The sequence below is a fragment of the Onychomys torridus genome, chromosome 16 (genome assembly GCF_903995425.1).
Source record: "Onychomys torridus chromosome 16, mOncTor1.1, whole genome shotgun sequence".
NCBI lineage: Eukaryota > Metazoa > Chordata > Mammalia > Rodentia > Cricetidae > Onychomys > Onychomys torridus.
Genome location: NC_050458.1, coordinates 42,024,772 through 42,052,226, shown reverse-complemented (window position 1 = coordinate 42,052,226; position 27,455 = coordinate 42,024,772). Strand labels below are relative to the sequence as shown.

The window sequence follows — 27,455 nt, the reverse complement described above, 5'->3', positions numbered from 1 at the left end:
AGATGGCTCAGCAGTTAAGTATTCCTGTCTAATCTCCGCCGCTCAAATTTTGTGAAAATTATTTTGGGCGAAAGATAGTCCTAGTTTTAAACAATCTTTCTTTGTCCCAGCCACCAACTCTGCCTCCTTTGTTTTACCAAGTTCGTTCCTCCCCTCCCTCCCTCTCCCCTTTCTCTCTCTCCTCTCCTCTCTCTCTGTATCTTTTTAAAAACAGGGTCTCTACATAGCCCTGGCTATCCTGAATTCCCTTTGTAGACGAGGCTGGTCTCGAAACTCCTGGAGATCTTCCTGCCTCTGCCTCTCAAGTGCCGGGATTAAGCTCGCCTGTTGTGGTTTTTTTTTTGAGACAGAGTCTTGCAATATATTTCACGCTGGCCTGGAATTCGTAATCCTCTTGCCTCAGTTTCTCGAGCACTGGGATTACAGACCTGCCACAAACACTCCGCTCGGGTGGTAGTGACTTAACCCGTGCTGTACTAGCGCTTGAGTGTAGGACCAAGAGGGAAAAGCAGCGCAACGCGGGGCGTGGCGAGCACCGGCAGGGGCGTGGCGAGCACCCCGGGGCCCCGCCCAGCCCGTGCGTAGGGGCGCCGTTCTCCGAGACCCTAAGGGAGCTCCGGAAGTGCGCGGCCACCGGCGCCGCGCGTGCGCAGCTCGGCGGTTCCGCCCCCCAGGCGGCAGTCGGCTTGCGCCCTGAGCGCGGGCCCGGCCCGGTGTAGGTGCCTGTGGCCGAGGTGAGGCTCCCGCGGTCCTGTCGCTTTGCAGGTGGGCACGGCCGGCCGGTCCGCAGGTGCAAGGGCGCCGAGTCGTGCAAAGACCGCGCCGAGCCAAGGGTCTCGGCGGGGCTCGGGCTGGCTGCCTCCGCTTCTGGCCAAGGGCGCTGATGATGCTACGACACCTGGTAGGAGGGAGAGTGGAGGAGGCAGCGGTCCCGGCCAGACGGGCCACCCAGCAGCGGGAGGACCGGTGGGAGGGACAAGCCGCTGGCGGCGACGCCGCCTTGGGAGGCATGGCTGCGAAGGACGATGACCTTTAGGTTTGGCCCAGAGCTGACCCTCGCCGCCTGTTTTGTGTCCTCTCACACCCGCGACCCCTGAGGTCCACCGGGATGAGTCCCACAGCCGTTTCCAGGCTGGCCCTCTAAGGCCGAGGCGGTGCTATGCGCCCATTCCTTGGTGTCCTGGTGCATGGCTGCTGGAACTTCCAGCTTGCACCGTGCTTGGGGCAGTTCTCAGTTTGGATAGCCGCACGGGACAGGTCACACGTTTGGCTCTCACGGCTTCAGCACACCCCCCGAAGGCCAGCCACTTCAGAAGCAAGCTCTGTCGTCTTCCTGTGGCCATCTGTCCGCTGCCCCAGCTGAATGGGGCTGGGTTTGTCTGTTTTCTCGCCCTGAGAGTTAAGTTGGGAAGGCCTCAGACCGGGGCTGCCTCCTGCCCACCACGGATTTCAAGGTGGTTCACGGCCCAGATGGCTGCCAAGTCCTGCTCCGGGGCTCTGGTGAGTTATTCTTTCTCCCTACTGCCCTGATCCACAAGCGCTCTCCTCTAGAGCTGTGAGGTGAGCCGATAGTGACCGTGGAAAGAACGAGGATGCAGACTGCAACCTCTCATAGGGATAGTGCTCTGTGTTCCGTTGGTCTCTGCCTGGTCCCCTGATCTCAGTTCTGCTACCCCATCAGAAATCAAGAAGCCACATCCCTGGTGCACTCTCAGTATGCTTGTCATTCCAGGGAGAGATGCCTCTGACCTTCCAGGATGTGGCTGTGTACTTCTCCAGGGCAGAAGGGCAGCAGCTGGGCCCCCAGGAGCGGGCGCTGTACCGGGATGTGATGTTGGAGAACTATGGGAACGTGGCCTCACTGGGTGAGAACTGCCCTGGAGTCCTGGCTCACACTGGGGCGTCTCGAAGGGACTTTGGGGCTGATTTGGCTCTTAGATTCCCAAAGAAAAGAGAATCCTGCTCTTGTCCCCAGTTACCAGTCTACCTAGTTCTAGGGACTGTTTTCCTTGTTGCGTGGCCTCACAGTGTCGTGCTTTTCCCATCTAATAATAGAGTACTTAGGTATTTGAACTCTCTTGCCCCTTGGTCTCCCCTGACCAGTGTGCCCATGCAAGCAGAATACTCTATCTGGTACGGAGGACCCAGCAGGCAGGGTCCCGCTCCATCCCTCCAGGCTGCAGCAGCTCACCCAGGGTCCTCATCCTTAACAGGGTTTCCAGTGCCTAAGCCAGAGCTGATCTCCCAGCTGGAGCAGGAGGAGGAGCTGTGGGTCCTGGATCTGCTCGGGGCTGAAGAACCAGAAGTCGTAAGAGGTAGCCAGAGAGGTAAGTGGAAGCCAGAGGCTGGTCTCAGGAATGGCCTCCCAGTCCCGCCTTGGGTAGCTGGCGTGAGGGCTAGAAGTGAAGACAGATACGGAGATGGTATACAGTCCAGCCCTCTCTAAAGGAAGACATAGCTCCTGTGTATGCGCATGCTTGAAAGGTTTTCCTTCACCGGTCCATTTGCTTTGCCTCAAAGAAAAACCCAAGCAAAACCAAACCAAGACTGTAGTTTCTGGTCATACCATGTTTTGTTCTTTCACACACCTTCATGAACTCTTTTGTAGAATATTCTTTCTCTTTTCATGCTAGCTGCAGTAGGTTCTGTATCATGCTCCTTTCTCCCTCAGCGCTTCCTCTTCAACCCTCAATTTTGGTCAGCAGTACTTCCTCGTTCTCTCTTTCTCGAGGCTGGGTCTTTTTGCGTTGCTCAAACACCTCAGATCAAGTCGTGCCTCCTGGAGCCTCAGCCTCCATAGTAGCTGGGACTAAAAGTGCATGCCACTGCACCTGGACCGTTAGCATTTTTCTAATGTCTCTTGGATCCCTCCCTCCCTTCCCCATGCCTTTGCTTTCTCTTGTAGCCCGGGCTGGCTTTGAACTCTCTGTGTAAATGAGGACAGCCTTGAGCTGCTGATCCTCCTGCCTCTGCCCCTCAAGTGCTAGGATTGCATTAGAGGCATGCGCAACCACACCTGGCCCTTTGGAGGTTTACTGGAGCGGCTCTGCTTTAGTGACCAGCTCCGTCTTTGGACTCGCAGCTACTGCTGAGATTCTTTCTGTTTCCTGCTCTTTCCCCCTTGTTCCTCTGTGTCCTGTTCTGTCACATGTGCTGTGCCTCACTGTCAGAGAGCACAGAGTATTTCATCAGTCATGTCCTCACACTCGCTGTTATTTTGTCTTGTAAAGTTAAGTATATCAATTGTTTGCCCTTTATTAGTTGTTGGTCCCGTCACCAGAAATGAATGTATCATCCTTTCGGAGTAATTGACTCAGAAAGGCTCTTTTGAACAATATACCCTCATATTTTTACACATTTGGAAATGGCTTCATGAAGCCTTTTCTTTTCTAAAATTTTCTACAGCAAGGCTTTTGAAAGTACAGCCTGAAATACAGTCCACATGTTTACAAACTACTGTTGTGTATGTGTATATGTCTGTGATGGGTTATGCGTGCTTTGGCTCAGGTCAGAGACATTAGATCTGCAGAAGTTACAGGCATTGTAAGCTGCCAAGTGAGGGTACTGGGTACAAACTCAGGTCCTCTGGAGAGCAGTATATGCTCTTGACTGATACATCTCTCTAGCTTGGTGTGTGTGTGTGTGTGTGTGTGTGTGTGTGTGTGTGTGTGTGTGTACACGTACTGTATATTGAACTCATGTGTGTCAGGCAAGTGCCCTACTAATGAGCTATATCATGAGCCCTTTTTGTGTCTTATTTTAAGACAGGATCTTAGTTGCTCTTGATGGCTTTGAACTCACTTTATAGTCTAGGCTGGCTTTGAGTTTATGATCTAACCTCAGGCTCCTGAGTACCCAGGATTATAGGCCTGCACCATCAGGCTCAGATACATTTCATGAATTTTCTATAGGCTTTATTAGCATTTAGTTTAAAATACCTTTTTTTTTTCTTTTAACAATTATTTGGCCCAATCAATATTTGGACATGTGTGAATTTCTAAGTAGTTGGGTTTTTTTTTTGTTGTTGTTTGTTTGTTTTTATAATTATCTTATTGTTGTTAACTTACTATGTGATTCCACTGTGGTCAAGGAATATAAGTATGTATAGCTTCATTCTTTTATTTTTTTGGTTTTTCGAGACAGGGTTTCTCTGTAGCTTTGTGCCGTTCCTGGAGCTCACTCTGTAGACCAGGCTGGCCTAGAACTCACAGAGATCCACTTGGCTCTGCCTCCTGAGTGCTGGGATTACAGGCCTGCGCCACCACCGCCTGGCGTATAATTTCATTCTTATATTTGCTAGATGTCTTATGACTTCCAGGTCTCTTGGTAAGCATACTATGTGTGTATTAGTAACTTTTCGGTTGCTGTGCCCTAACAAAAAGCAACTTAGAAAAGAAAGGGGTTTATTCTGGCTTGGAGTCCCAGAGGGGACAGAGTGCACGATGGAGGAGGGGTCCAAGTAGCAGGATCGGGAGGCCAGTCAGGACACAGCATGATCACATTTCATCTGCAAAAGGAGGTGGAGGAAAGAAACATGGGTGGGGACCAGGAGCCCTTCAGCAAGGCTCTGTCTCCTGAAGGTTCCAGAACCTCCAGCTCCCAGAGTACCACCAGCTGGGGGCCAAGTATTTAAATACATCAGTCCGTGGGAGACATTTCTCATTGAAACCATAATATCCATGTTTTAAAAAAAAAAAAGGCTGGGTGGTGGCAGCGCATGCCTGTAATCCCAGCACTCGGGAGGCAGAGGCAGGCGGATCTTTGTGAGTTCGAAGTGAGCCTGGTCTACAGAGTGAGTTCCAGGAAAGGTGCAAAGCTACACAGAGAAACCCAGTCTCAACCCCCCCCCCCAAAAAAAAAAGATGGTGTTATGGGTGTTCTGTAGTCACAGGATTGTACAAATGTCATTTAAGTTGATTTAAGGCTAATGGTGTGATTCTGATCTTCCCTGTGCTTTTCCTGACTTTTGTTGTTGTCTGTTTGCTTGTTTAACTATTCTTTCAGTTGCTAACAATATCCAAGGATGTGAAATTGTCTTTCCCTTGGATTTGTTCAATGTCTGCTGGCTCTATTTTGAAACCATGTTATTGACTTGTTCTCATTTATGAGCTACATTTTAGGTGATGCTAACATGGCAACTCCAGCCTTCTTGATGTTTTTGTTAGCGTGGAGTATCTTTTCTATCTATTTAATTTCAGCAGTATCATTATATTCCCCGCCCCCCAACTAAACCCAGGGCCTTGTGCTTGCTAGGCAAGTGCTCTAGCACTGAGCTAAATCCCCAACCCCGTATCTTTATATTTAAAGTGTCTGTCTTCCAGATAGCGCACAGTTGGGTCCCATTTTCTGTCCATTTTCTCTTTTAATTTCTGTGTTCAGTCTGTTAATGTTTAATTCAACTCTTTTTCTTGCTTCCATACCTTTCTCTCTCCTCCTGTGCTTTAGTGTTGGGGATGGAACCCAGGGACTTCTGCATGCTAGGCAAGCCCTGTACCATTGAGCTGCACCTCTAGCCATAATGCAGCATTTAGTTTTGTTTGTTTTCTATTTTGATACGAGACAGTGTCTCTCCATGGAGCCCTAGCTTTCCTGGAACCACTGTGTAGACCCGGCTGGCCTTGAACTCACAGAGGCCTGTGTCTGCTTCCCAAATTCACCACCACACCCAACTTCTTGTTTTCATTTTTTGACACAGGGTTTCTGCAGCCCAGGAGAGCTTCAGGCTTATGTATTTGAATCTGCCTTAACCTCCTGACCCTTCTGCCTCCACCTCCCAGGTTCTGGGATTAGCTGCCATGCCTATATGTTTTGTGCTTATGCCCTTCTTGGACATTTTTCATTTCTGTTCCTTTTTCTTTTCATGACATCCTACCGTCCTTTATTTTAGTTATATACAATATATATGTGTGCGTGTGTGTGCATACACATACGACTTTAAATGTCATCATATAGTACTATAATTTTAAGCAGTTAACAGATGGTCCATGATTTACAATGAGGTTAAGTCCTAATAAACACGTAAATAAAGATGATCAGACGTGGAAAGTGCATTTCTTATTCCTTTTTTGACATCCTGCCTTAATCACAGCACACTAGAGTTTAATTGTTTAGGTTTGCTGGGAGCTGTGCCATGCTGCCACTGCCTGGGATTGCAAGAGACGGTCATACTGCATATTGATAGCCTAGAAATATCAAAATTCAAAATACCAAATAGATGTCTGTTGCATACTTATCACTTTCGCACCCTTGTAAAGTTTAAAAAAAAAAAAAATCAGCAGGTGTGGTGGCGCACATCTATGATCCCAGCACATGCAAGGCAGAGGCAGGAGGACTATTAAGTTCCAGGCTGTCCTGGGCTCTATGGCATGATCCTGTTTCAAAATAGACAGAAAAGTTGGAAATGTATTCAGTCAAATCATGGTAAATTGCTGTGGTTGGGACCTGACATGTTCCCCAAAGGCCTGTGTTGGGAGTTAGACTAGGGAACCACCAGGAGGTAGCGGTCACCAGGCCTCCTGATGAAGGAAATGTGAGACTCTGACCTCTTCCTCTCTCTTTTTGCTTCATGGTTGTCCTGAGATAAGCAGGCCTCCTCCGCCCTGTAATGATGCATTGGCTGCTACAGGCTCCAAGCAGCAGGGCCAAGTGACTGGACAGATCCCCAAAACTGAGTCAAACATAAACCTCCTCTCCTCTTCAGTTAATTATCTCAGGTCTTTTGTCATGGTGACAGAAAGCTGGTGAATACAGTTGGGAATCATCTGCATACAGTTTATATAAAAAGAAAAATGAGCTGAAGCTATGACTCAGTTGTCACAGGGCTTGTCCAGCTTGAACAAGACCCTGGGTTTGATCCTAGTGTGGAGTAAAACCAGACAGGGTGGTGTACACTTGTAATTCTGGCACTTGGAAAGTAGAAGGAGCAGAAATTTCAGGTTAATCTCAGCTATGTCAGTGAGTTTGAGACCAGCTTGGGCTCTAGGAGACCCTGTCTCAAACAAAAAGCTCAGCCACAGGCCGGGCGGTGGTGGCTCACGCCTTTAATCCCAGCACTCAGGAGGCAGAGCCAGGTGGATCTCTGTGAGTTCAAGGCCAGCCTGGGCTACAGAGTGAGTTCCAGGACAGGCACCAAAACTACCTGGAGAAACCCTGTCTCGAAAAATCAAAACAAAGCTCAGCCACACTGAAAACTCAACAGCCTTTGAGGCGCTCGGAGAACTGAGAGCAGAACCAAGTGTGTGAAGTCAGGAATATCACGGTAACTGACAGTTCTCTGGAGGCTCAGTGGGGACTGACTGAGTTGAAAACTCCATGGCAGGCCAGCGGGAGTTCTCAGTGAGTAAAGGCGCTCACCATGAAGCTGACAACTTGAGTTTAATCACGGGAACCCACTTACAGGGTGGAAGGAGAAAACCGCTCCCACAGTTGTCTGACCTCCACAGGACACACATACAATAAATACAAACATTTAAGGGGGAAAAAAACACCGCTGAAAAACAACCCAAAGAGACCCTGGGAAAGAGGGAGCATTTTTCTGAGTTTCACCTCCAGAAGCTTTGTCAGGACCTCACAGTAAAAAACAGTAAAGGAAAGAAAACCATTCTGAAGTATGCTAGAGTGTCCTGACCTAACACAGATGCCCTTCAAAGAAGCAGTTTTCCCACTGCCTACCGACCTAAGGAAGGAAAAATCCGGCGCCCTCTAGCCAGGGTGTGTGGAGCTATCTGAAGCACCAGCTCACAGAAACTGAGCTCACCTGTACGGTGGCCTTCTCCTCTCCCCTGGTCCCGAGCACATTGCTGAGACCTGCTCGATGTTGCTCTCTCACCAACAACAGAAATTGAAAGGCAAGGAAGTAGCCTTCCTTCTTGTGAGACACGCTCGCTCATATATAGGTCAGGTTGGCCCCTCTGGTAGTTCCTGCTTCAGGCTCCTGACTGCTGGGATCTCAGGTGGGCGCCACTCCACCTGGCTCAACAGTATACAGGGTCAAAAAGCAATCTCAGAAATTTAAAAGTACTTTGCATAGAGTTAAAATTCCACTTGCCGACATTTGTGGAGTGCGATGGAAGCAGTATTTCTATAGAAATGTATGTAGCAAATGCGTATTCTCCTGTCTAAAAAGAAGAGAGTTTTGAATGGTTTGACAAGCTGAAGTACACTGAGTGGGCTGGGGGAGGGCATGATGAACAGTTTAGGACAAAAACAGGAGTGTGCCACACAGATCTCATGGCCTTGTCTCTCTGAGCCACAGTTGTTTTTCTATGCAGTTTCCCTTGGAGGAGATCAGGGCAGACCGGTGGGGCTTACATTGGCTGGGCTGGGGTCCTTTCTCTCTTTCCTGCGGTAGGCAGGCACATTGTACCCTAGGTGGTTTAGCTCTATAGTAGATAGCTTGATGGGCTGATGTAGGTGTGAGTGTGTTCCGTTGCTGATGTTTCAAGCCTTCTGTTCTCTGCTCAGTTGACTGGATCCCTGCTCTAGAAACCATATTAGCTTGGACTTCACTCATCCTTGTTTTGAAATCTGAAAGGCCCCTAATGGATTCCTGTGAGACTTGATCTTCCCACGTGCTCTGCTCAGCCTTTCCCTTCTGTGTGAGACCCTGTGACCCCCCTGAGGAATGGAAAAGGCCCTGCCGCCCACCTTCCCCGGGTTACAGGTGGATTTCCCTCAGATTTGAGGCTCTTTTCTGTTTGCATTAAGCTCTTTGTTACTAATCCAGGGTATAGTTAGCAAAGATGATTATGTTAATAAGGCCTTGCCTGGAATGTTGTGTCATCACATATGACCAGCCTACTTCAAAAAACTTCATGAAGCCAAGAATAGTCTTTGATGAACTTTGTATTAGGTAGTATTAGGTAGATATGGTTATATCCAGAACCAAGACTCTAGCAGCTTCATCTATCCGTAAATAGGGACCAGAGGCCGGGTGGTAGTGGCACATACCTTTAATCCCAGCACTCAGGAGGCAGAGGCAGGCGGATTTCTGTGAGTTTGAGGCCAGCCTGGTCTATAGAGTAAGATTCCGGACAGGCACCAAAACTATACAGAGAAACCTGGTCTCGAAAACCAAAACCAAACAAACAAAAAAACAGGGACGAGAGCTTTCTCTCATCTGGAAAATATGGGAACTCAAGGCATGGGTTGGAAAACTCAAAACTCTTGGAGCCTGAGAACAGCACCTCTGATTAGGGACCGCCTAGGGGCCATTGGTTCCTTAGCTGTTAGTGACCCGCCCTCTGGTGAGTACCACCAACTGCAGAAATTTCTCTTATAAGCAGTGAGGAGATGTAGCCTCCCAAGATCTTAGAACAACAACGTCATCAGGTGGGGACAGAAACCAGTGATCTTCCTTTATTTCCTGGACAGTGTACTGGTTGTCAGTCTGGGCTGTTATCTTGACATCTCTGGTCCCCGTGTGGTAAGGCCGAGGGGGAAGAAATGCCAGGAATAGGCATTCAAGTGTTTATGTAGAGCTAGGCAGTAGTGTCGTCCACCTTTAATCCCAGCACTCAGGAGGCAGAGGCAGGCAGATTTCTGCGAGTTGGGGGCTAGCCTGGTTTACAAAGCAAGTTTCAGGTCAGCCAGGGCTACACAGAGAAACCCTGTTTCAAAAAACCAAAAAAAAAAAAAAAAAGTGTTTAATATGTAGCTGGAGAGTTTCTCTGTGAGTCCCACGCAGCCCCCACAGTCCTGCAGCCCACTTATAAAATAATCACTCAGGCGCTTATATTACTTATAAACTGTATGGTTGTGACAGGCTTCTTGCTATCTAGTTCTTCTATCTTAAATTAACCCATTTCTATAAATTTGTACCTTGCATGAGTCCATTTGGCTCAGTGGTAGAGCGCTTGCCTAGCAAGCACAAGGTCCTGGGTTTGATCCTCGGCTCCAAAAAAAAAAAAAATCTCAATCACTATTTATGATTTTGCCGGGCAGTGGTGGCGTACACCTTTAATCCCAGCTCTTGGGAGGCAGAGCCAGGCGGATCTCTGTGAGTTCGAGGCCAGCCTGGTCTACAAAGCGAGTTTCAGGAAAGGTGCAAAGCTACACAGAGAAACCCTGTCTCCAAAAAAACCAAAAAAAAAACCAAAAACAAAAACAAAAACAAAAAAAACCAAAAACAAAAAAAAAAATTTGTGCCTTGCTACGTGGCTTACACGTATCCTTACATCTTGTTTCTCATAGCAGCGACTCACAGCGTCTCCCTCTCAGCCTTCTCTCTCCTTGTCCCGCCTATACTAATCCTTTGGTTACTGGCCAATCAGCGTTTTATTTATCAATCAATCATAGCAACATATTCACAGCATACAGGACATCCCACAGCATTTATATGGAAATCCCAACTTATTTTGAAGTCCAAAATAAGAAATCCTGTGGAGCCGGGCAGTGGTGGCACACACCTGTAATCCCAGCACTCGGGAGGCAGAGGCAGGTGGATCTCTGTGAGTTTGAGGCCAGCCTGGTCTACAAAGCTAGTTCTAGGACAGCCTCCAAAGCTACACAGAGAAACCCTGTCTCGAAAAACAAAACAAAACAAAACAAAAAAATCCTGTGGATATCAAAATCCCCTCCTAAAAGAAAAATAATGTATCATTGGAATTACCTCCAAGTCTCAAGGACCTTAGCAACAAAATCAGAGATGAAACAAGAAAAGCAAACTGCAGACAGTTATCGCTTATGACCAAGGATGGAACAATTCCCAAGAGAGCAGTAGTAAATCAACTTTAACTGTGTACAAGAAGAACACCTGTGTGGGAATATACCTCCCTTGAGTTCCCTTCTTGTTCTTGGGAGTTATTTCTCACTTAATCTGTTAGCTCTCCTGAAGAAAACAAAACAAAGAGCAAAAACATGAAGCTTTCTAAGATCAAGAATACAAGTTGTCACCAGCCATTGTTTGAACACTGAGAAGGCCTTGTTAATATATCAGACAAGGACATAAATTATATACAAGGAATCAAACTTGTTTGCATGTGATGTGATTACAGACAATCTGAACAAAACGACTCCTGTGACTAAGTACAAAGCTTCATGACACAGTGTATGTAAGTCAGCTGATCTCTTTGTGCCTGAAATGAACAGGTGCCAACTTGGGTGTGGCGGGAAGAACGACACTTTAGGTTTTGTTGACTGCTGTTGCTGTTCCCTGTTTGGAGGAGAGGTTGACACATTCTCACTCCCTAGCCTTAGCTGGCCTGGAAGTCCTGTGTAGACCAGGCTGGCCTCTAATCCACACAGATCCCCCTGCCTCTGCTTCCTGAGTTCTGTGATCAAAAGTGTGTGTCCTCATGCCCAGCCAAATGCAGTTTAAATTAAAACAATATAAAGGTAGGCAAGAAGGTTCAGCAGGTAAAGAGAGCTTTGCTGCCGATCCCGAGGACCTGAGTATGCTCCCCAGGGCCTATTTGGTAGAAGGAGAGAACCAAGTCTTGAAAATACGCCCCCCACCTTTCTTTTACCTTGCTTTTTCTTTTCTTCTTTCTTGTTTAGACAGGGTCTCACTATGGAACTCTGGCTGTCCTGGAATTGACTAGACCAGGCTGGCTTCAAACTCAGAGAGACCTTCCCTGCCTTCCAAGTGCTGGGATTAAAGGCGTGCGCCACTGTGCTCAGCCCCTCCATATTTTAAAAAAGAAAACATGTTAAAGTATGTAAGCACTCCAAAGGTAAAATTCTTAGTACATTCAAAATGTACTTAGCTAATACATTCAAAATCTAAGTGGAAAAACAAAACCCTGTTAAAAACATACCATAAGAGGAAATAAATGAAGAAAGAGTCCTTGTTTATATATAAAAGAATATTGTTGGGTTGGGGATTTAGCTCAGTAGTAGAGCGATTGCCTAGCAAGTGCAAGGCCCTGGGTTCGATCCTCAGCTCAAAAAAAAAAAGAATTTTGTCAAGATACTAACTTTTTTCAACTTGATCTGTAGATTCAGTATGATCCAAATAAAAATATCAGCAGGTTGTGTTATTTGGTGGCCATCAACAAACATTTCAGTATTTATATGGTAAAGTAGCTCGTTGTTGAAGCAAGAAAGCTGAACTCATACTACCTGATTTCAAGACTTAACTATAAAGCTTAATTACCAAGGCAGTGGGGTATTGGCAAAGACAGATGAAATGACCCACAGTCATTGGAGCAGCATGGACAATAAAGGGTTACATAAATACCAACCAACCTTTGATAAGGGAACTGGTTCACAGTGGAGAAAGAATATACTAGATGTCTACATGCCAATTAAAAAATAATAATAAACCAAGTCTTGGTTTGCTCATACTTATTCTGCTGCTATAACTAACTGCTTAGCCAACAACATTATTTTATCACTGTTTTGGAGGCTGAAAGTCTCAGGTCAGGATGATCTTGGTAATGATGATAACCTCACTTTGTCCTGACATTGTAGATAGAGAAATCCCCCCACGCCCTCTTTTTCTTTCTTTTATTTCCTTTCTTTTCCTCTCCTTCCTTCCTTCCTTCCTTCTTTTTTATTGAGGCAGAATCTTTCTACATAGCTCTGGCTTTCCTGGTACTCTCTGTGTAGACCAGGTTGGCCTTACAGAGATTTTGCCTGTCTCTGCCTGCCAAGTGCTGAGATTAAATGTGTTTGCCACCACCTCCCAGCTGAAAATCTTATTTTTATGTTTATGGGTATTTTATTGCATGTATATCTGTTCATGCAATACCCTCAAAGGCCAGAGAGGGCACTGCTCTTCTGGAACTGGAGTTACAAATGGTTGTTAGCCGCCACTTGGGTGCTGGGAACCTAACCTGGACCCTCTGGTAGAATAGCCAGTGCTCTTAACCACTGAGCCATCTCTCCAGACCCTTCTATGACATTCTTTTTTAATTTTTAAAAATTTATTTTATATCCCAGCCACTGTTTGCCTTCCCTCTTCTCCCATCCCTTCCCCCTACCTCCTTTCTGCTCCCACATCCACTCCTCAGAAAGGGTAAGGCTACCCATGGGGGTCAACAAAGTGTGGCATATCAAGTTGGGGCAGGACTAAGCTCCTTCTTCCTTGCGTCAAGGCTGAGCAAGGCATCTCACCCTAGGACATGGGTTCCAAACAGCCAACTCATCCGTTCGGGACAGATCCTGGTCCCACTGCTAGGGGCTCCACACATAGACCAAGCTACACAACTGTCACCACATGCAGAGGGCCTAGGTTGGTCGCATTCAGGCTCACTAACTGTTAGAGTCTGTGAGCTCCCACGAGCTCAGGTCAGCTGTGTCTGTGGGTTCTCCATGATCTTGACCCCCCTGGCTCTAACAGGTTTCTCCTCCCTCTCTTCAACAAGACTCCCGGAGCTTGGCAGGCAAAGCTATATAACCAAGTGTGGTAGACACATCTGTTGTCCTAATACTTGGAAAGTAGAGTCAGGAGAACCAGGACTTAAGAATCATTCTGGGCTACGTAGCAAGTCGAGGCTAGCATGAACAACATGGGATTTTTTTGTTAGTTTGTTTTTGACTTTTGAGACAGGGCCTCTCCCTGGCTATCCTGGAACTCGCCCTGTAGACCAGGCTGGCCTCGAACCCAGAGATCCACCTGCCTCTGCCTCCTGAGTGCTGGATTAAAGGTGTGCACCACGACATGTTGCCTGGCAACACGAGGTTTTATATCAGCCCCTTTCCCTTCAAAGTAAAACAAGTAGGGATCGTAAAACAATGATTGCCAGGGAGTGATGAGAGGGTTGAGGTGCCTGGGTGGAACATGCAGACTTGAACAGCATCAAAACCCTTGCATGGTGCTGCAGTGGGGAATCCACGCCACTGCCCCATCAAAACCCATCTGACGTACATCAAGATTGAACCCTGGGCCAGCAAGATGGCCCAGTGGAAAAAGTACTGGACACGCAAACCTGGCAACCTGAGTTTGATACCCAGAACCCATGAAAGGGTGGAAGGAGGAGACCAGCTCCTAAGGGTTTTCCTGATATCTGTTTACCATGGCACATGTTCCCACACATACACATACAAAAAATATTTTTACAATACTGAACAGACCCAGGGGTACCCAGGATGCCCAACAGCTTTGTGGGTTTCAGGGCTATGGCAGAGACATGGGTAGGAGCTGAGGCCACACAAAAAGACTCATAAACATGGTAACGTCTTGTGCTAGTGGTTTAATCTAGGTTTTCAGGTTAGCCAGTTTAGCTGGGTGGTGGCCGCACACACCTTTAATCCCAGCACTCGGGAAGCAGGGCCTGGCAGATCTCTGTGAGTTCAAGGTTAGCCTGCTCTACCGTTAGCCAGCTAGAGATAGAGTAGGGCTGGGGAAATTGGCTTCCGTGCCAGAACTTTGAGGGAATAGTTGCAGAATTCAGACAGTGCTATGGTTTGGTCAAGTGTCCCTCAGAGTTCCCCTAAGTCACTGGGGACCTGTCCTCAAAAGGGACTGTGATACACAGCCGGTTCTCTTATTTGTGGTTTACTCTGTTGAGTACTTCCTTCCCCACTGCCATCCGGTGGCCTTGACCTGAGGCCACAGCAATGCAGTTGCCCCATCTTGGGCTAGAACCTTGGGGATCCTGAGTTAGGTTTTCCCTTTATAAGTTATTTACATAGAGAAATAAAACAGTCACTAATACAGGCAGCCAAAGAAGTCTTATACTAGTATGGAACGCATGTCAAGTGGCTAGTGTGGTGGCACAGACCTTTAATCCCCGAATTCAGAAGTCAAGAGACAGAAGAATCTGTGTTGAGGCTCTAGCTAGGCTACATAATGAGACCCTGTCTCCAAAAAAAAAAAAAAAAAAAGGACCAGTTTGAGGGGTGGAGTCTGGGGATGTAGCTTACCTTGCAAAACTGAGGGCCTGAGTTGGATCCCTAGACACTAAATTAGAAAGGCAGATGTTCATTTGTAGTCTTGGTGCTGGGGAGGTAGAGACAAGCAGATCGTTGGGGCTTCTCGGCAAGCCAGTCTAGCCTGTCACCAAGTTGCAGGCCACTGAGGGGCCCTGTCTCAGCAAACAAGGTTGGTCAGCTTCTAAAGGAAGATACCTGAAGGGGCCCTCTGGCTTACATCTACACGTGCGTGTACATAAACTTGCACACAAAAGGGAACCGGAGGCGGTGGCAGCAGGCAGGGTTAGGTGTCTGCCCTCTTAGCTCCCAGGTTTGCAGATGTTCTGTAACATTGTGTTGGTTACTGTGACAGAATACCTGGTGAGCAAACTGAGGAAGGATGTATGGTTGCTTACAGTCTGAGGAGGTATAGTCTGCCCTGGTGAGGAGGGTGAGGTAGCAGGTCGAACTGTGCCCATAAGAAGCAGAGAGAAGCCTGCTGGTGGTGGCGCACACCTTTAATCCCAGCACTCGGGAGGCAGAGCAGGCGGATCTCTGGGTTCGATGCCAGCCTGGGCTACAGGGTGAGTTTCAGGACAGCCAGGGCTACAGAGAAACCCTGTTTCAAAAAAGAAACATGGGGGAGAGTATGCTGGTACCCCATTCACTCTTTTGTATTCAACCCACCAGATGTTGCTGTCCACATTCAGGGTGAATATTCCCTCAGATAAACCTCCTCTTTGGAAACAGCCTCATAGATACCCAGACACCTGTCTTTTTAGGTAACTTTTTTTTCTTTTGGATTTTTTTGAGACAAGGTTTCTCTGTGTAGCTTTGGAGCCTGTCCTGGAACTCACACTGTAGACCAGGCTGGCCTTGAACTCAGAGATCCACCTGCCTCTGCCTCTCAAGTGCTGGAAATAAAGACATGTGCCACCACCACCCAGATCTTTTGGGTGATTTTTAAGTTAGCCATTAAGATATCACAAACTTGGGCTGAAAAGATGACTCAGCAGTTAAGAATATTTGTTGCAATCCTTCTAGCCTAATTGTGGGTATTAACTGTGATAGTCCAGAAAAGATTTTCCAATTTGAAATTCTGCTACAAAATGCTTTAAAAAATAATAATTCGATAATTTTATGTGGGAAAAAAAAAAAAAAGAGAATACTTGGTGCTCTTCCAGACCAGAGTTCAGTTCCCAGCAACCATGTCAGCTGGCTCACAGCTGTCAGTAATGCCAGCTCCAGGGGACCTGATGCCTCTAGTCTCCTCAGGCAGCTGCACTCACGTGCATATAGCCACACTTAGAAACATATCTATACATGTATGATATTTCTTTCATAAAAACTGTTTTCGTTTGAGAGTGCCCACCATAGCACATGGTACAGAAGTTGAAAGACAAAATTCCAGAGATGGAACACAGGTCATCAGACTTGCACTGTTATCTGCTGAGACATCTTACCTGACATCATCTATACACACACACACACACACACACACACACACACACACACACACACACCCCACCCTTAGACGTCTCCATGTAGATCAGACTAACCTCATTGTGTAGCTGAGGCTGATCCCGAGCTCCTGCTTTTTCTTTGTCTTCCTCCCAAGTGCTATGATTTCAGGCATGTACCAGCACATCAACTATAACATATCCTTTAATGTTTTATTTATTTTTGTATTGCTGCGCTGGGATTAAATCCAGGAATTCATTTATGCTGGGCAAGTGCCACATCACTGAGTTACAACCCAAGCCCATGTCTTCTGTTTTTATCTACATGTTAAATTCACTCAGTATTTTAGGATAATGAGCCTCTTCCCAAACCGAATGGTGTACGTGTGTGTGTGTGTGTGTGTGTGTGTGTGTGTGTGTGTGTTGCGTGTGTGTGAGTATGTGAATGTGCATGCCCAAGGGCATGCATGTGGAAGCCAGAGAATATCATTAGGAGTCTTCCTCTGTCACTGCCTGAACTGGGAAGCTTGCCATTTTCACTAGGCTGGCCATCAAACTCCGAAGATCCTCAGCTCACCCCCATTCCCCCTGTGTGAAGATTACAGGCATTTACAGCCACAAATGGTAATTTAAATAAATGTTAGGGATTTCTTGTTTGTTTGTTTGTTTGTTTCGAGATACCACCAAAAGTCCATCTTGGTGAACCAGTGGGTAACTTACAAGAATATGGGTAAAGGGTGGCTTACAGGAACATAAATGACTAAAACCCACTCCAGCAGAAGATACTTAAGGAGAGCTGGAACCCTGGAGCACAGCCCGCAGCCTGCAGGCAGCTCAACTCCTTTCCAAGGAGCTCAGTTGTTCTGAGTCTCTTTCAGACACCTTGTCTGACTGACCTATACTTTTTTTGAAAAAAGATATATTTGGGTTGGGGATTTAGCTCAGTGGCAGAGTGCTTGCTAGCTTGCAAGGCCCTGGGTTCGGTCCTCAGCTCTGGGAAAAAAGAAAGGAAAAAGATATATATGGGTGTTTTGTCAGCATGTCCATCTGCATACCAGAAGAGATTATCAGACACTATGGACTACAGTTAGAGACGTTTGTGAACTGCCATGGGTGCTGGGAATTGAACTCAAGACCTCTTGAAGAGCAGCACCTGGTGCTCTTAACCAATGAGTTATCTCTCTAGCCCCTGGTCTCCTTCCAGCCAAGTTGTCCTGAGAATGACTTTCAGTAGTTCTTACAGCTTACGTATGCTTGGAGGTGAGGCCTAGTGTATTTGGTCATTTTTCAGGGACTTTCTGAAGCCTTTGTGTAAATGGATGGTTCTCTCCCACCCACCAATTCCCAAATAACCACTCAGAGGCTTAATATTACTTATAAATGCTCAGCCGGTAGCTCAGGCTTATTACTAGCAAGCTCTTACACTTAGACTAACCCATAATTCTTGTCTATGTTTAGCCACGTGGCTTGGTACCTTTTCTCAGTACGGCATTCTCATCTTGCTTCCTCTGCATCTGGCTGACGACTCCTGACTCTGCTCTTCTCTTCCTAGTGTTCTTAGTTTGGTCGTCCCACCTATACTCCCTGCCTGGCTATCAGCCAATCAGTGTTGTTTTAAATTAATTCAAGTGAGGATCTTTACAGTGCACAAGAGAATTATTCCACAGCACTGTTGAGTGGTTTACTTCCTGATCCTAATAAGCTTCCATACTAAGATAGACTGTTTCACCTCTTTTTTTTTTTACCTGTACCACCACTGCCCGTCATGTTTCACCTCTTTAGAGCATCCTACATTATAATGAGCTTCACTCTAAGAAGGTTTATTTCAGAGAAAATTGCTGCACAATATCTGACAAAAAAAGCACAGTTCTGGGTTTTATGGATTTGACATGTAGCACTTTCTCTAACATAAATTTCAAAAGTAGATTTGGAGTTGGAGTACTCCTTGCTTTCACAAATGGCCCAGGTTCAATTCCTAGTCTCTACATGGTGTCTCACAACCATCTATAACTCCAGCTCCAAGGGATCTGATGCCTTCTGACCTTTGGGCCTCATGCACTCACATGATGCATACACATAAATGCAGATAAAACATTCAAAAACATAAAATCTAAAGAAATTTGTTGAATAGATTGGGAGGAATTTTATATGATTATCACATACATGTGCCTGTTCACTGTTTTCTGCAACCTCACCTACATCTTAGGTATCCAGAACATGGATTTTTTTTCCCATTAACATTTCAGCCTTTGAAGCTTCTAGAAGAGTCAGTTTGTTGTAGATGGTTAGAACCACCTTAGGTGGAAAATCCTAGAGTGGTATTTAGCTCTCATGTCTGGTACTTGCTTTCTAAAAGATGATGTCGTGCAGCCCTTAATTTGGAGAAGCTTAAGTTACGTTTGTTCCCTTCGTCACATCCTGTTCACCACAGCTGAGAGATTGGGGAGCCCTGGGCATTTGCAGAGCTGTGGTTGCTTCCGTGTGAAGCAGAGAGCTGGGGTTGCTTTGGTGAAAAGGGATGCTGCATTAATGGTGGTTTTTCTGATGGGTTAGGCCTCATGGCAGCTAGTAGGTGTCTGAGCCCCTTGGGTAGATCTTGAGTAATGTCATTATTCTCTTTGCAGTAATGAGTTTGGTGACCACATTGAGTGTGGTTATCCCACTGCATTATGAACTCTGATTGGTAGGCACATTCTGAACTCTTTTTTTTTTTTGATTATTTATTTGTATTTTATATACATTGGTGTTCTGCCTGCATATATGTCTGTGTGAGGATGTCAGATCCCCTGGAATAGGCATTATAGACAGTTATGAACTGCCATGTGGGTGCTGGAACTTGAACCAGGGTCCTCTGGAAGAGCAGCCGGTTCTCCTAACCACTGAGCCAGCCGTCTCTCTAGCCCCCACCCTTTGAATTCTTTGGCATGGATAAACATTTATTTGCACTCAAGATATGACACTGACATCAAAGATGATAATTCCACTTGTCTAAGGAATCAGTGAGTTTATTGGGGCTTACTTACGTGAGTATGAATGAGGAATTATGGACAGGGGCTTGCCCACTGGGCAGCTACAACACCAAAATGTCTCCCCCTCTGCAAATGCCCAAGATTCATCAACCTCTCAGTTGTGAATAGGATGAAACAAAGGGACTAAACATACCTTAAGCTTCTTCAAACTAAGGGCTTCATGATGTCAATCTTTATGTCAAAATAATTTCACCTGGAGATAAAAGGATTAATATCTCAGAAAATAGGGAAAATACTAATATTTTTTAAAGATTTATTTTATGTGTGTATTCTGTCTGTATGTATGGATATGCACCATTGCATGCCTGGGGCCTCCAGAGGCCAGAAGGGGGCATCAGATATCCCAGAACTGGAGTTCCAGATGGTAGTGAGTCACCATGTGTCTGGCTTATTTTACCAAACACAATGATTTCTAGGTCCATCCATTTTCCTTTACAGCCAGATTAAATTCCATTGTGTATATGTACCACATTTTCTTTATCCATTTATCTGTTGGATCTTGTCTGGTTCCATTTCCTACCGTTGAGACTACTGTGACAAGAGTGTATGATCAAGAGTGGTATAGCTGGGTTTCTGGTGCATCAGTTTTTGATGGGTTTGTTGTTTTGTTTTTTTGAGACAGTTTATTTAGCACTGGCTGGCTGTCCTAGAACTTTCTCTATATACCAGATTGGCCTCAAACTCACAGAGATCTAAGTATTTCTGAGGAGGCTCTCTCTGTACTGATTTCCATACTGAATTGGCCAATTTTTCTTCCCACCAGCAGTGTTTAAGGGTTGCTCTTTCTCCAAATTCTCACCAGCATTAGTTCCTTGTTTTCCTGATGACAGCGTTCTGGAATGAGAGAGAATTTCAAAGCACATTCAGTTTACATTTCACTGTTGACTGAGGAAGCCAAACATCTTTTCAAATATTAGCCATTTGTATTTACTTTTTGTTTATATTGTAGTTTGTTTTGAGACAGAGTTTCATGTTGCTCAGTTTGCCATGAAAATCGTGTAGCTGAGAATAACCTTGATCTTCCTGCCCCCCATTTCTTAAGTGCTATGATAACAGGTCTGACCAACATACTTGATACCATTTCTATTTATTCTAAGAACTGCCTAGTTCGTTAACTCATTTAATAGGAGGATGGTTTCAGGGGTTTTATTGTTTAATTTTTGAAATTTCTTTTATATTCTAGATACTAAACTGATGTCTGGTGTATAGTTTGAAATATCCCCCCCACCCCCCACCTTGTAAGCTCTGTTTTGTTGTTGTTAGTTTGTTGGTTTGTTTGCTTGCTTTTGAGGCTTCTTTAGGAGCAATGATTGAAATGTCGTCTGTCAGTCCTCATATAATGTCAGCTGTATTAGTTAGGAGGACAACTCCAGCTGCCAATGATAATTGCTCATATAGCTTCCATCTGGCAGATAACAACGAGTGCTGGAGGTCATGGGCATCTTTAGGAAGGGGTCTGGATCACACTCCAGCTGCACAACTGCACCATGCCAGGGTATACATCAGTCAGTACCTGGAGTGATCAGGTGGCCACCACAGGAACTCACACTCATACTTGTTTATGACTGGCTCTGTGGTTGTTCCCCAAAACGGGAGGATCCCAGTGCTTTGACTTTCCTTCTAGGTGTTTCCTAAGTAGCCCAGCTCTATTTTTGTCTTCCGCCATCAGTCATTACCGTTGAAGTTGTCACCATTGTCCACGGTGACGCTCTAGTTGTAGTACCCAGGACTGGCCACCTGGGCCTATCGTACAATCCAGAAAGCAGTGCTGCTTTTTAAAATTATTGTTTTCAAGAGATATCTTGTAGGCCTGAGGGATTCGGCTCACCAGGGAAAAGTACATATTGACAAGCCTGAGCACCCGAGTTTGCTCCACAGGGCCCACATGATTGAAGGAGGAAATTAGATTTTCATAAGTTGTCTTCTTGACCTACACACACAGTAAGTAAATGTTAAAAAAAAATTATTTTGTGGGCCTGGAGCTCTTGCAGAGGACCCAAGTTCAGTTCTGAGCACCCACTTCAGGTGGCTCACAACCACCAGTAACTCCATTTCCAGGGAATCCGGCACCCTCTCCTGACCTCTTAGGACACCAAGCACAAAGGTGATGCATGTGTACATGCAGGGAAAGGACACACCATGTACATAAATAAATGAAAAATCACTAGGATAACTTTTTTTTTTTTTTTTTTCCTGAGCATAGTGATGTGTACATATAGTCTCGTCCTCAGGAGGCTGGGGCAGAAAGAGTGCCTGAGCTGGAGACTACCGGGACCCAATCTCAAAAACACCAAAAATATTTTCTCACTGCTCCAGTCCTCTTTTTGCTTGGTTTATCTTTTTTTAAGGTTTGGTATTTATTTGATGTTTGTGGGTTGCAGGGATGGGGCAGAGTGTGCCACAGTATGTTTATAGAAGTGAAAGACAATTTGCTGCGGAAACTTATTTCCTTCCAATATGCAGGCTTCAGGGACCAAATTTAAGCCTTCAGACATGGCAGCAAGCACCTCTACCTACTAAGCCATCCTGCGAGCCCTCCTTTGATTTTAAGGTACAGTGTTTTGTGGGCTCAAACATGCTTTATAGCCAAGAATAATCTTGAACTACTGATCCTCCTGCCTGCATCCCCCAAGTTCCATAAGAACCACCGCACACAATTCTTAGTCTTGACTCAGTAATTAAAACTTTTCCTTAGAGAAATTGCCAAGCCCAGATGGCTTCACCAGTTTGCACTAAACATTTAAGGAAGAAATAGCATATCCATGTGTTTTTTTTTTCTCAGCAAAAGATGGTTTATTCTATATGTCAAATTTTGGAACTTACTCGTTTTTATGATTATATCATAGACTTTCTTTTAATTATGTGCTCTTCCATTACTATATAGAAAGGTTTTTGGTATATGAGAAGAGGTGGGTTTAGACAGTCGTCTGGCTTTTAAAATTGTATCCTTTCTCATCTCTCTACAGTTATGAAAAGCACGTCAGTTACTGCCATGCTCATTCATTTGACACACATTCACATGGGATAAATTCTTTTTTTTGTTGTTTTTATTTGTTTTTCTTTTTCTTCCTTCCTTCCTTCCTTCCTTCCTTCCTTCCTTTCTTTCTTTCTTTCTTTCTTTCTTTCTTTCTTTCTTTCTTTCTTTCTTTTTTTTGAGCTGAGAATCGAACCCAGGGCCTTGCACTATCATTGAGCTAAATCTCCAACCCCTTGTTTGTTTTTTGAGACAAGGTTTCTCTGTGTAGTTTTGGTGCCTGTCCTGGATCTCGCTCTGTAGACCAGGCTGGCCTCGAACTCACAGAGATCCAACCTGGCTCTGCTTCCCAAGTGCTGGGATTAAAGGCGTGCACCATCACCGCCTGGTGGGATAAATTCTTTTTAAAAGATATTTATTTTACTTTTTGTTTATGTGTATACAAGTGCATTCATAGGATGCTTACAGAAGCCAGAGGAAGGCTTCTGATCCTCGGGATAAATAAAGAGTAATTTGGGGACCTAAGATGTGTAATATATCTGTTCTTAAGTCCAGCCTTCTCAGCCTCTTTGTGGCACCTTCTGTACCTGTGCCTGTCTGTCACCTCACTTCTTGCTCTGGTCACGGTGAGAACTTCATTCTTGGACTCCATACCTTCTTTCCCACATCCCACGGTTGGTGTCAGCAACTGCCACTGCGGACTGACACCTTTAGTTGTCCCAGATACACTCTTCCTCTTGGGATTGTCTGGCTGTGTAGACTGAGCAGGAGCCCATGATGCATTTCCACGTTACATGATTTATCCATTCCCTTTTGAAAATGTATTTGCTGACCCAAGCATGGTGGCACGTGACTTAATAACAACATTCAGGGACAGGATCATGAGTTCCAAGCCATCGTAGGCTTTCATAGCAAAACTTTGATTCACAAAACCCGAAACAAAACAATCACTTCATTATCTGTCTTCCTGAGTAGAGCGTAAGTTTTGTGAGACCAGAGACAGTGTTAGTCTTCTGTTGTATTCCTTAGAACATGCTTGGTCTTGTATTTATTGAATAAATTGATTTGCTGATTTGACACTGGCAGTTTGTTTGGTGACTAGTGAATGTTACAGTCTTCGCTCTGCTGGTTGGCCATCTTCATTTCTGGATTTTGTCACATTTTTCTGCTGAACTGTCTGACTTTTGCATAATAGCTTTATTTTTATTTATTTATTTGAGACAGGGTCCTATGTAGCCCTGGCTGTCCTGGAACTCACTTTGGAGACCAGGCTGGCCTTAAACTCACAGAGATCCACCTGCCTCTGCCTCCAAAGTGCCAGGATTAAAGGCGTGTGTCTTCACTCTTGGGGCATAATAGCTTGTGGAAACATCAAACAGATTGTGACTTCTGCTGACAAGGGATTATCTCTAGTAATTTATTTGTGGTTTTCGTTTAACAGATTCTGAGATTGAGACTGAGAAGGAGCTATCCATTTTAAACCAGAAACGTTCTGAAGAAGTAAAAACACCAGAATTAATATCACAGAAATTCCCAAGGGCTAAGTCACAGACACCGGAATCCCAGGAAGCTTGGGACCCTGAAGGTCAGGGAGAAGGCAACCAAGGAAATTCTGCTCAGAGTTTGAAGAGAGTTGCTAGAGAGGACTCTCCAGGATGTAGGGAACAACTTCCAGGAAATGCCCAGATCCCTGCATTGGACAGACACTTAAATCCAAGCCAAAGTGTTGTTACGATGCAAAGAAATAAAACAGGCCAGAGAGTCTTTAAATGTGACATGTGCAGTAAGACATTTAAATATAATTCAGACCTAAGTCGGCACCGCCGGAGTCACACTGGGGAAAAGCCTTACGAGTGCGGTCCGTGTGGGCGGGCCTTTACTCACAGCTCCAATCTAATTCTTCACCAGCGGATCCACACCGGGAACAAACCATTCAAGTGCGATGAGTGTGGGAAAACCTTTGGGCTCAATTCCTATCTCCGCCTGCATCAGCGAATTCATACTGGAGAAAAGCCTTTTGGGTGTAATGAATGTGGGAAGGCCTTCAGTAGAAGTTCAAGTCTTATTCAGCATCGTATAATCCACACAGGAGAGAAACCTTACAAGTGTAGCGAATGTGGGAAGGCCTTCAGCCAGAGTCCTCAGTTAACTCAGCACCAGAGGATTCACACTGGAGAGAAGCCTCACGGATGCAGCTGGTGTGGGAAGGCCTTCAGCCGCAATGCAAGCCTTATTCAGCACCAGAGGATTCACACAGGAGAGAAGCCCCACAAGTGCAGCCAGTGTGGGAAAGCCTTCAGTCAGAGCTCCAGCCTCTTTCTTCACCACAGGGTTCACACTGGGGAGAAGCCCTATGTGTGTAATGAGTGTGGAAGAGCCTTTGGCTTCAATTCCCACCTTACCGAGCACGTGAGGATTCACACTGGGGAGAAGCCCTATGTGTGCAGTGAGTGTGGCAAGGCCTTCAGCCGCAGCTCCACGCTCATGCAGCACCGCAGAGTCCACACAGGGGAGAAGCCCTATCAGTGCACTGAGTGCGGGAAAGCCTTCATCCAGAGTTCCCAGCTCACCCTACACCAGCGTGTTCACACTGGAGAGAAGCCTTATGAGTGTGGGCTCTGTGGGAAGGCTTTCAGCCGGCGGTCAGCCCTCACTCAGCATCAACGGACTCACCTGGGAGAGAACCCACAGGAATTTGAGTGTGGCCCAGATTTTGTGTATGACTCCAGCCATCTGTCCACTGGAGAGAGGCGTGGCAGGGCCTTCAGCCACAGTGCGAAACTTGTTCTCCAGTGGACAATTAGAAGTGGTGAAAAGTCCCAGGGATGTAGTGAGTGTGGGAAGACTTTCAGCACCTCCTCACAACCCATGGAATACCAGAAAGTTCAAGCTGGGGAGAAACCCTGTAAATGCGGTAAAGCTGGTAGTGGAGTGTCATCCCACACTCAACATCATGTAACTCGTGTTGGAGAGAAACCACAATTGAATGATGCATCTGAAAGATACTTAATTCATATCAAAAAGATTTTCCAAGAAAGACATTTTTAATGGGATAAATGTGGCAAACAATTTATAAGCTTTGTGTTGTGTTAGGTGGAATGGCGTACAGAAAATGAAAGAAACTGTTGCTAGCAGACTGCATGTCAGGAGGCTGGAGCCCATGCGGCTGCTGTCTCCACCCACCCCGCTCCCCATGCCCAGGTCTTGACTGACTCAGCACAGCAGGCCGCCTTAGCATCAGGTCAAGTTCAGGTTTTTATCAGAGGGCTGAGTTTCAACCCCAAAGAGCAGTTGATGGAAGGTTTCAAGGTATGACAAATCTCTTCACTGGTGATTGTAAAAGAGAAACCCAGAGATCTGGGGAATTGGGTTTGTCACCTTTGAGAATATTCGTGATGCTAAGGACAAGATACGGCCATGAATGGCAAGTATGTGGATGGTCTGGGGACCAAGGTGGCTCTGCCAGTGGCTGGGCAAAATACAGCTTCTCTAGGTGTAGAGGAGACTGAAGCTTTGGGGGGGAGGGGCAGCCACTGTGAGGCAAGGAGTGGGGGTCTACAGAGATAGCAACCCAGAGGGACAGCTGTGGTGACCAGAGGAACAGTCGGACACGGTGAGGATGCTGTGAAGAGGAAGACTGCTGGAGATGGTTCTGATGGCTGTAAGTTAAAGATGTCTCATTCTCCACTGAGCAGGCGCGCACACGGCGAACAAGTCTTGTATTTTCCCACTGTGGAGCGAATTTCTGTTCTCTTCCTGCCAACAGAGCCTGACTGCTGCTGGCCCCTAGGTATCCTCATCACTAGGCTTTCCTTTTTCTTGTTCCAATTTGTTTTGTTAATGTTTTCTAAGCACTTGAGCCACAGAGACAGGCAGATCTCTGTGAGTTTTGAGATTTCTGACCAGCCAGTTGCATAGATTCTGTCTCAAAAAAAGAAAAAAAGTTCTGAAAAGCATTTCAGATTTTACTTTTTTTGTTTATTCTATGACTTCTGTTTTTGCTTTTTTGTTTTTTCCTCAAAGATTGTCAGCACACTTGTGTGCATTGTTTTTTACTGTTTTATTTGGGGGGGGGGGCGGTGAGGGGGGCTTGTTGTGTTGCCTTTTTTCACTATCTACTGGGGTCATCCAGTGAGGTTGGGTGCCTCCACTCAGTTTTCTGAGAGCAAGTGGACTCTGAATTTACTATTTTTTTGGAAGTTGAGCAAGCTGTATGTAGTTTTCTCCAACTCCATATAATACTTCTCAGTGAAGCATGGTTGGACAGCGGTTGGCAGCCGGGCTGCCTGAGTCCAGCCTGCACACCCACCATGCTGTGTGCCCCAGTGTCAGAACAGATAGCGGGAGATTCTTGATGATGTTTATTTATATTGTACTTTTTTACTGAAAGATATATGAATAAGCCATGGATGTTGTATTTGCAATGGCAGAGGAGTTCTTATACCTGGTTTCCTTCAGTTTTATGGAGCCAATTAAAAGACCGAATCTTTCCATCTGTAGGGATGTGGTGTGAGTCAATATGGAGCTTGCCTCGTATGCACAAAACCCTTGGTTTGATGCCAGCACTGTAACAACTGGGCATTTTGGTACACGCCTTTCCTTTCAGCACTCCAGATATGGAAGCAGGAGAATAAGTTCAAGGTTATGCTTAGCTACATAGCAAATCTGAGACCAACCTAGGCTATATGAGACCCCATTGTAGTTTGAAGTTTTCCTGTGTCCTGCCCAGTCTGCAGCTGCTCAGTCCCAAATAAACTTACAGAGGCTTATATTATTTTCAAACTATATGGCCTAATGGCTCAGGCTTCTCACTAGCTGGCTTACACTTAAATTAACCCATAATTCATATCTATGTTTAGCCACGTGACTTGGTACCTTTTCTCAGTTCTGCCTTGTCTTCTTGCTTCCTCTGTGTCTGGCTGGTGACTCCTGACTCAACCTTCCTCTTCCCAAAATTCTACTTGTCTGCTTACCCCACCTATACTTCCTGCCTGGCTACTGGCCAATCAGATTTTATTTATCAACCAGTCAGAGCAACACACATTCACAGCATACAGAGTGACATCCCACAGCACTCCATCCAAAACAAAACAGAAAAACAACTAAGTAAACAATTAGTACCCGCAAGCAAGATAAATTGAGGGCTTGCTAGTCATATTAAAATTAAAAATAAACATGGGGGAATTCATCCTGGGA

At 45.7% G+C, this 27,455-nt stretch overlaps 1 protein-coding gene across 1 annotated transcript; it reads left to right on the top strand.

The window, feature by feature from the left end:
• The first annotated feature begins 654 nt into the window (after nt 1–654).
• Nucleotides 655–26,215, top strand: Znf251 (zinc finger protein 251). The gene is made up of 4 exons (XM_036208516.1): nt 655–1,500; nt 1,733–1,865; nt 2,214–2,327; nt 23,701–26,215. Exons 1-4 carry the CDS (start codon nt 1,471–1,473, stop codon nt 25,305–25,307), a joined length of 1,884 nt encoding a protein of 627 aa, XP_036064409.1. The 5' UTR covers nt 655–1,470; the 3' UTR covers nt 25,308–26,215.
• The last annotated feature ends 1,240 nt before the right edge of the window (nt 26,216–27,455 follow it).

What these genes read in the sequence shown, in the direction of transcription:
- Znf251 (XM_036208516.1), top strand. Translation starts at nt 1,471, where the DNA reads ATGGCTGCCAAGTCCTGCTCCGGGGCTCTG. An exon ending in TGGGAACGTGGCCTCACTGG is followed by an intron (nt 1,866 to 2,213) that starts GTGAGAACTGCC and finishes CATCCTTAACAG; the next exon opens with GGTTTCCAGTGCCTAAGCCA. An exon ending in CGTAAGAGGTAGCCAGAGAG is followed by an intron (nt 2,328 to 23,700) that starts GTAAGTGGAAGC and finishes TTCGTTTAACAG; the next exon opens with ATTCTGAGATTGAGACTGAG.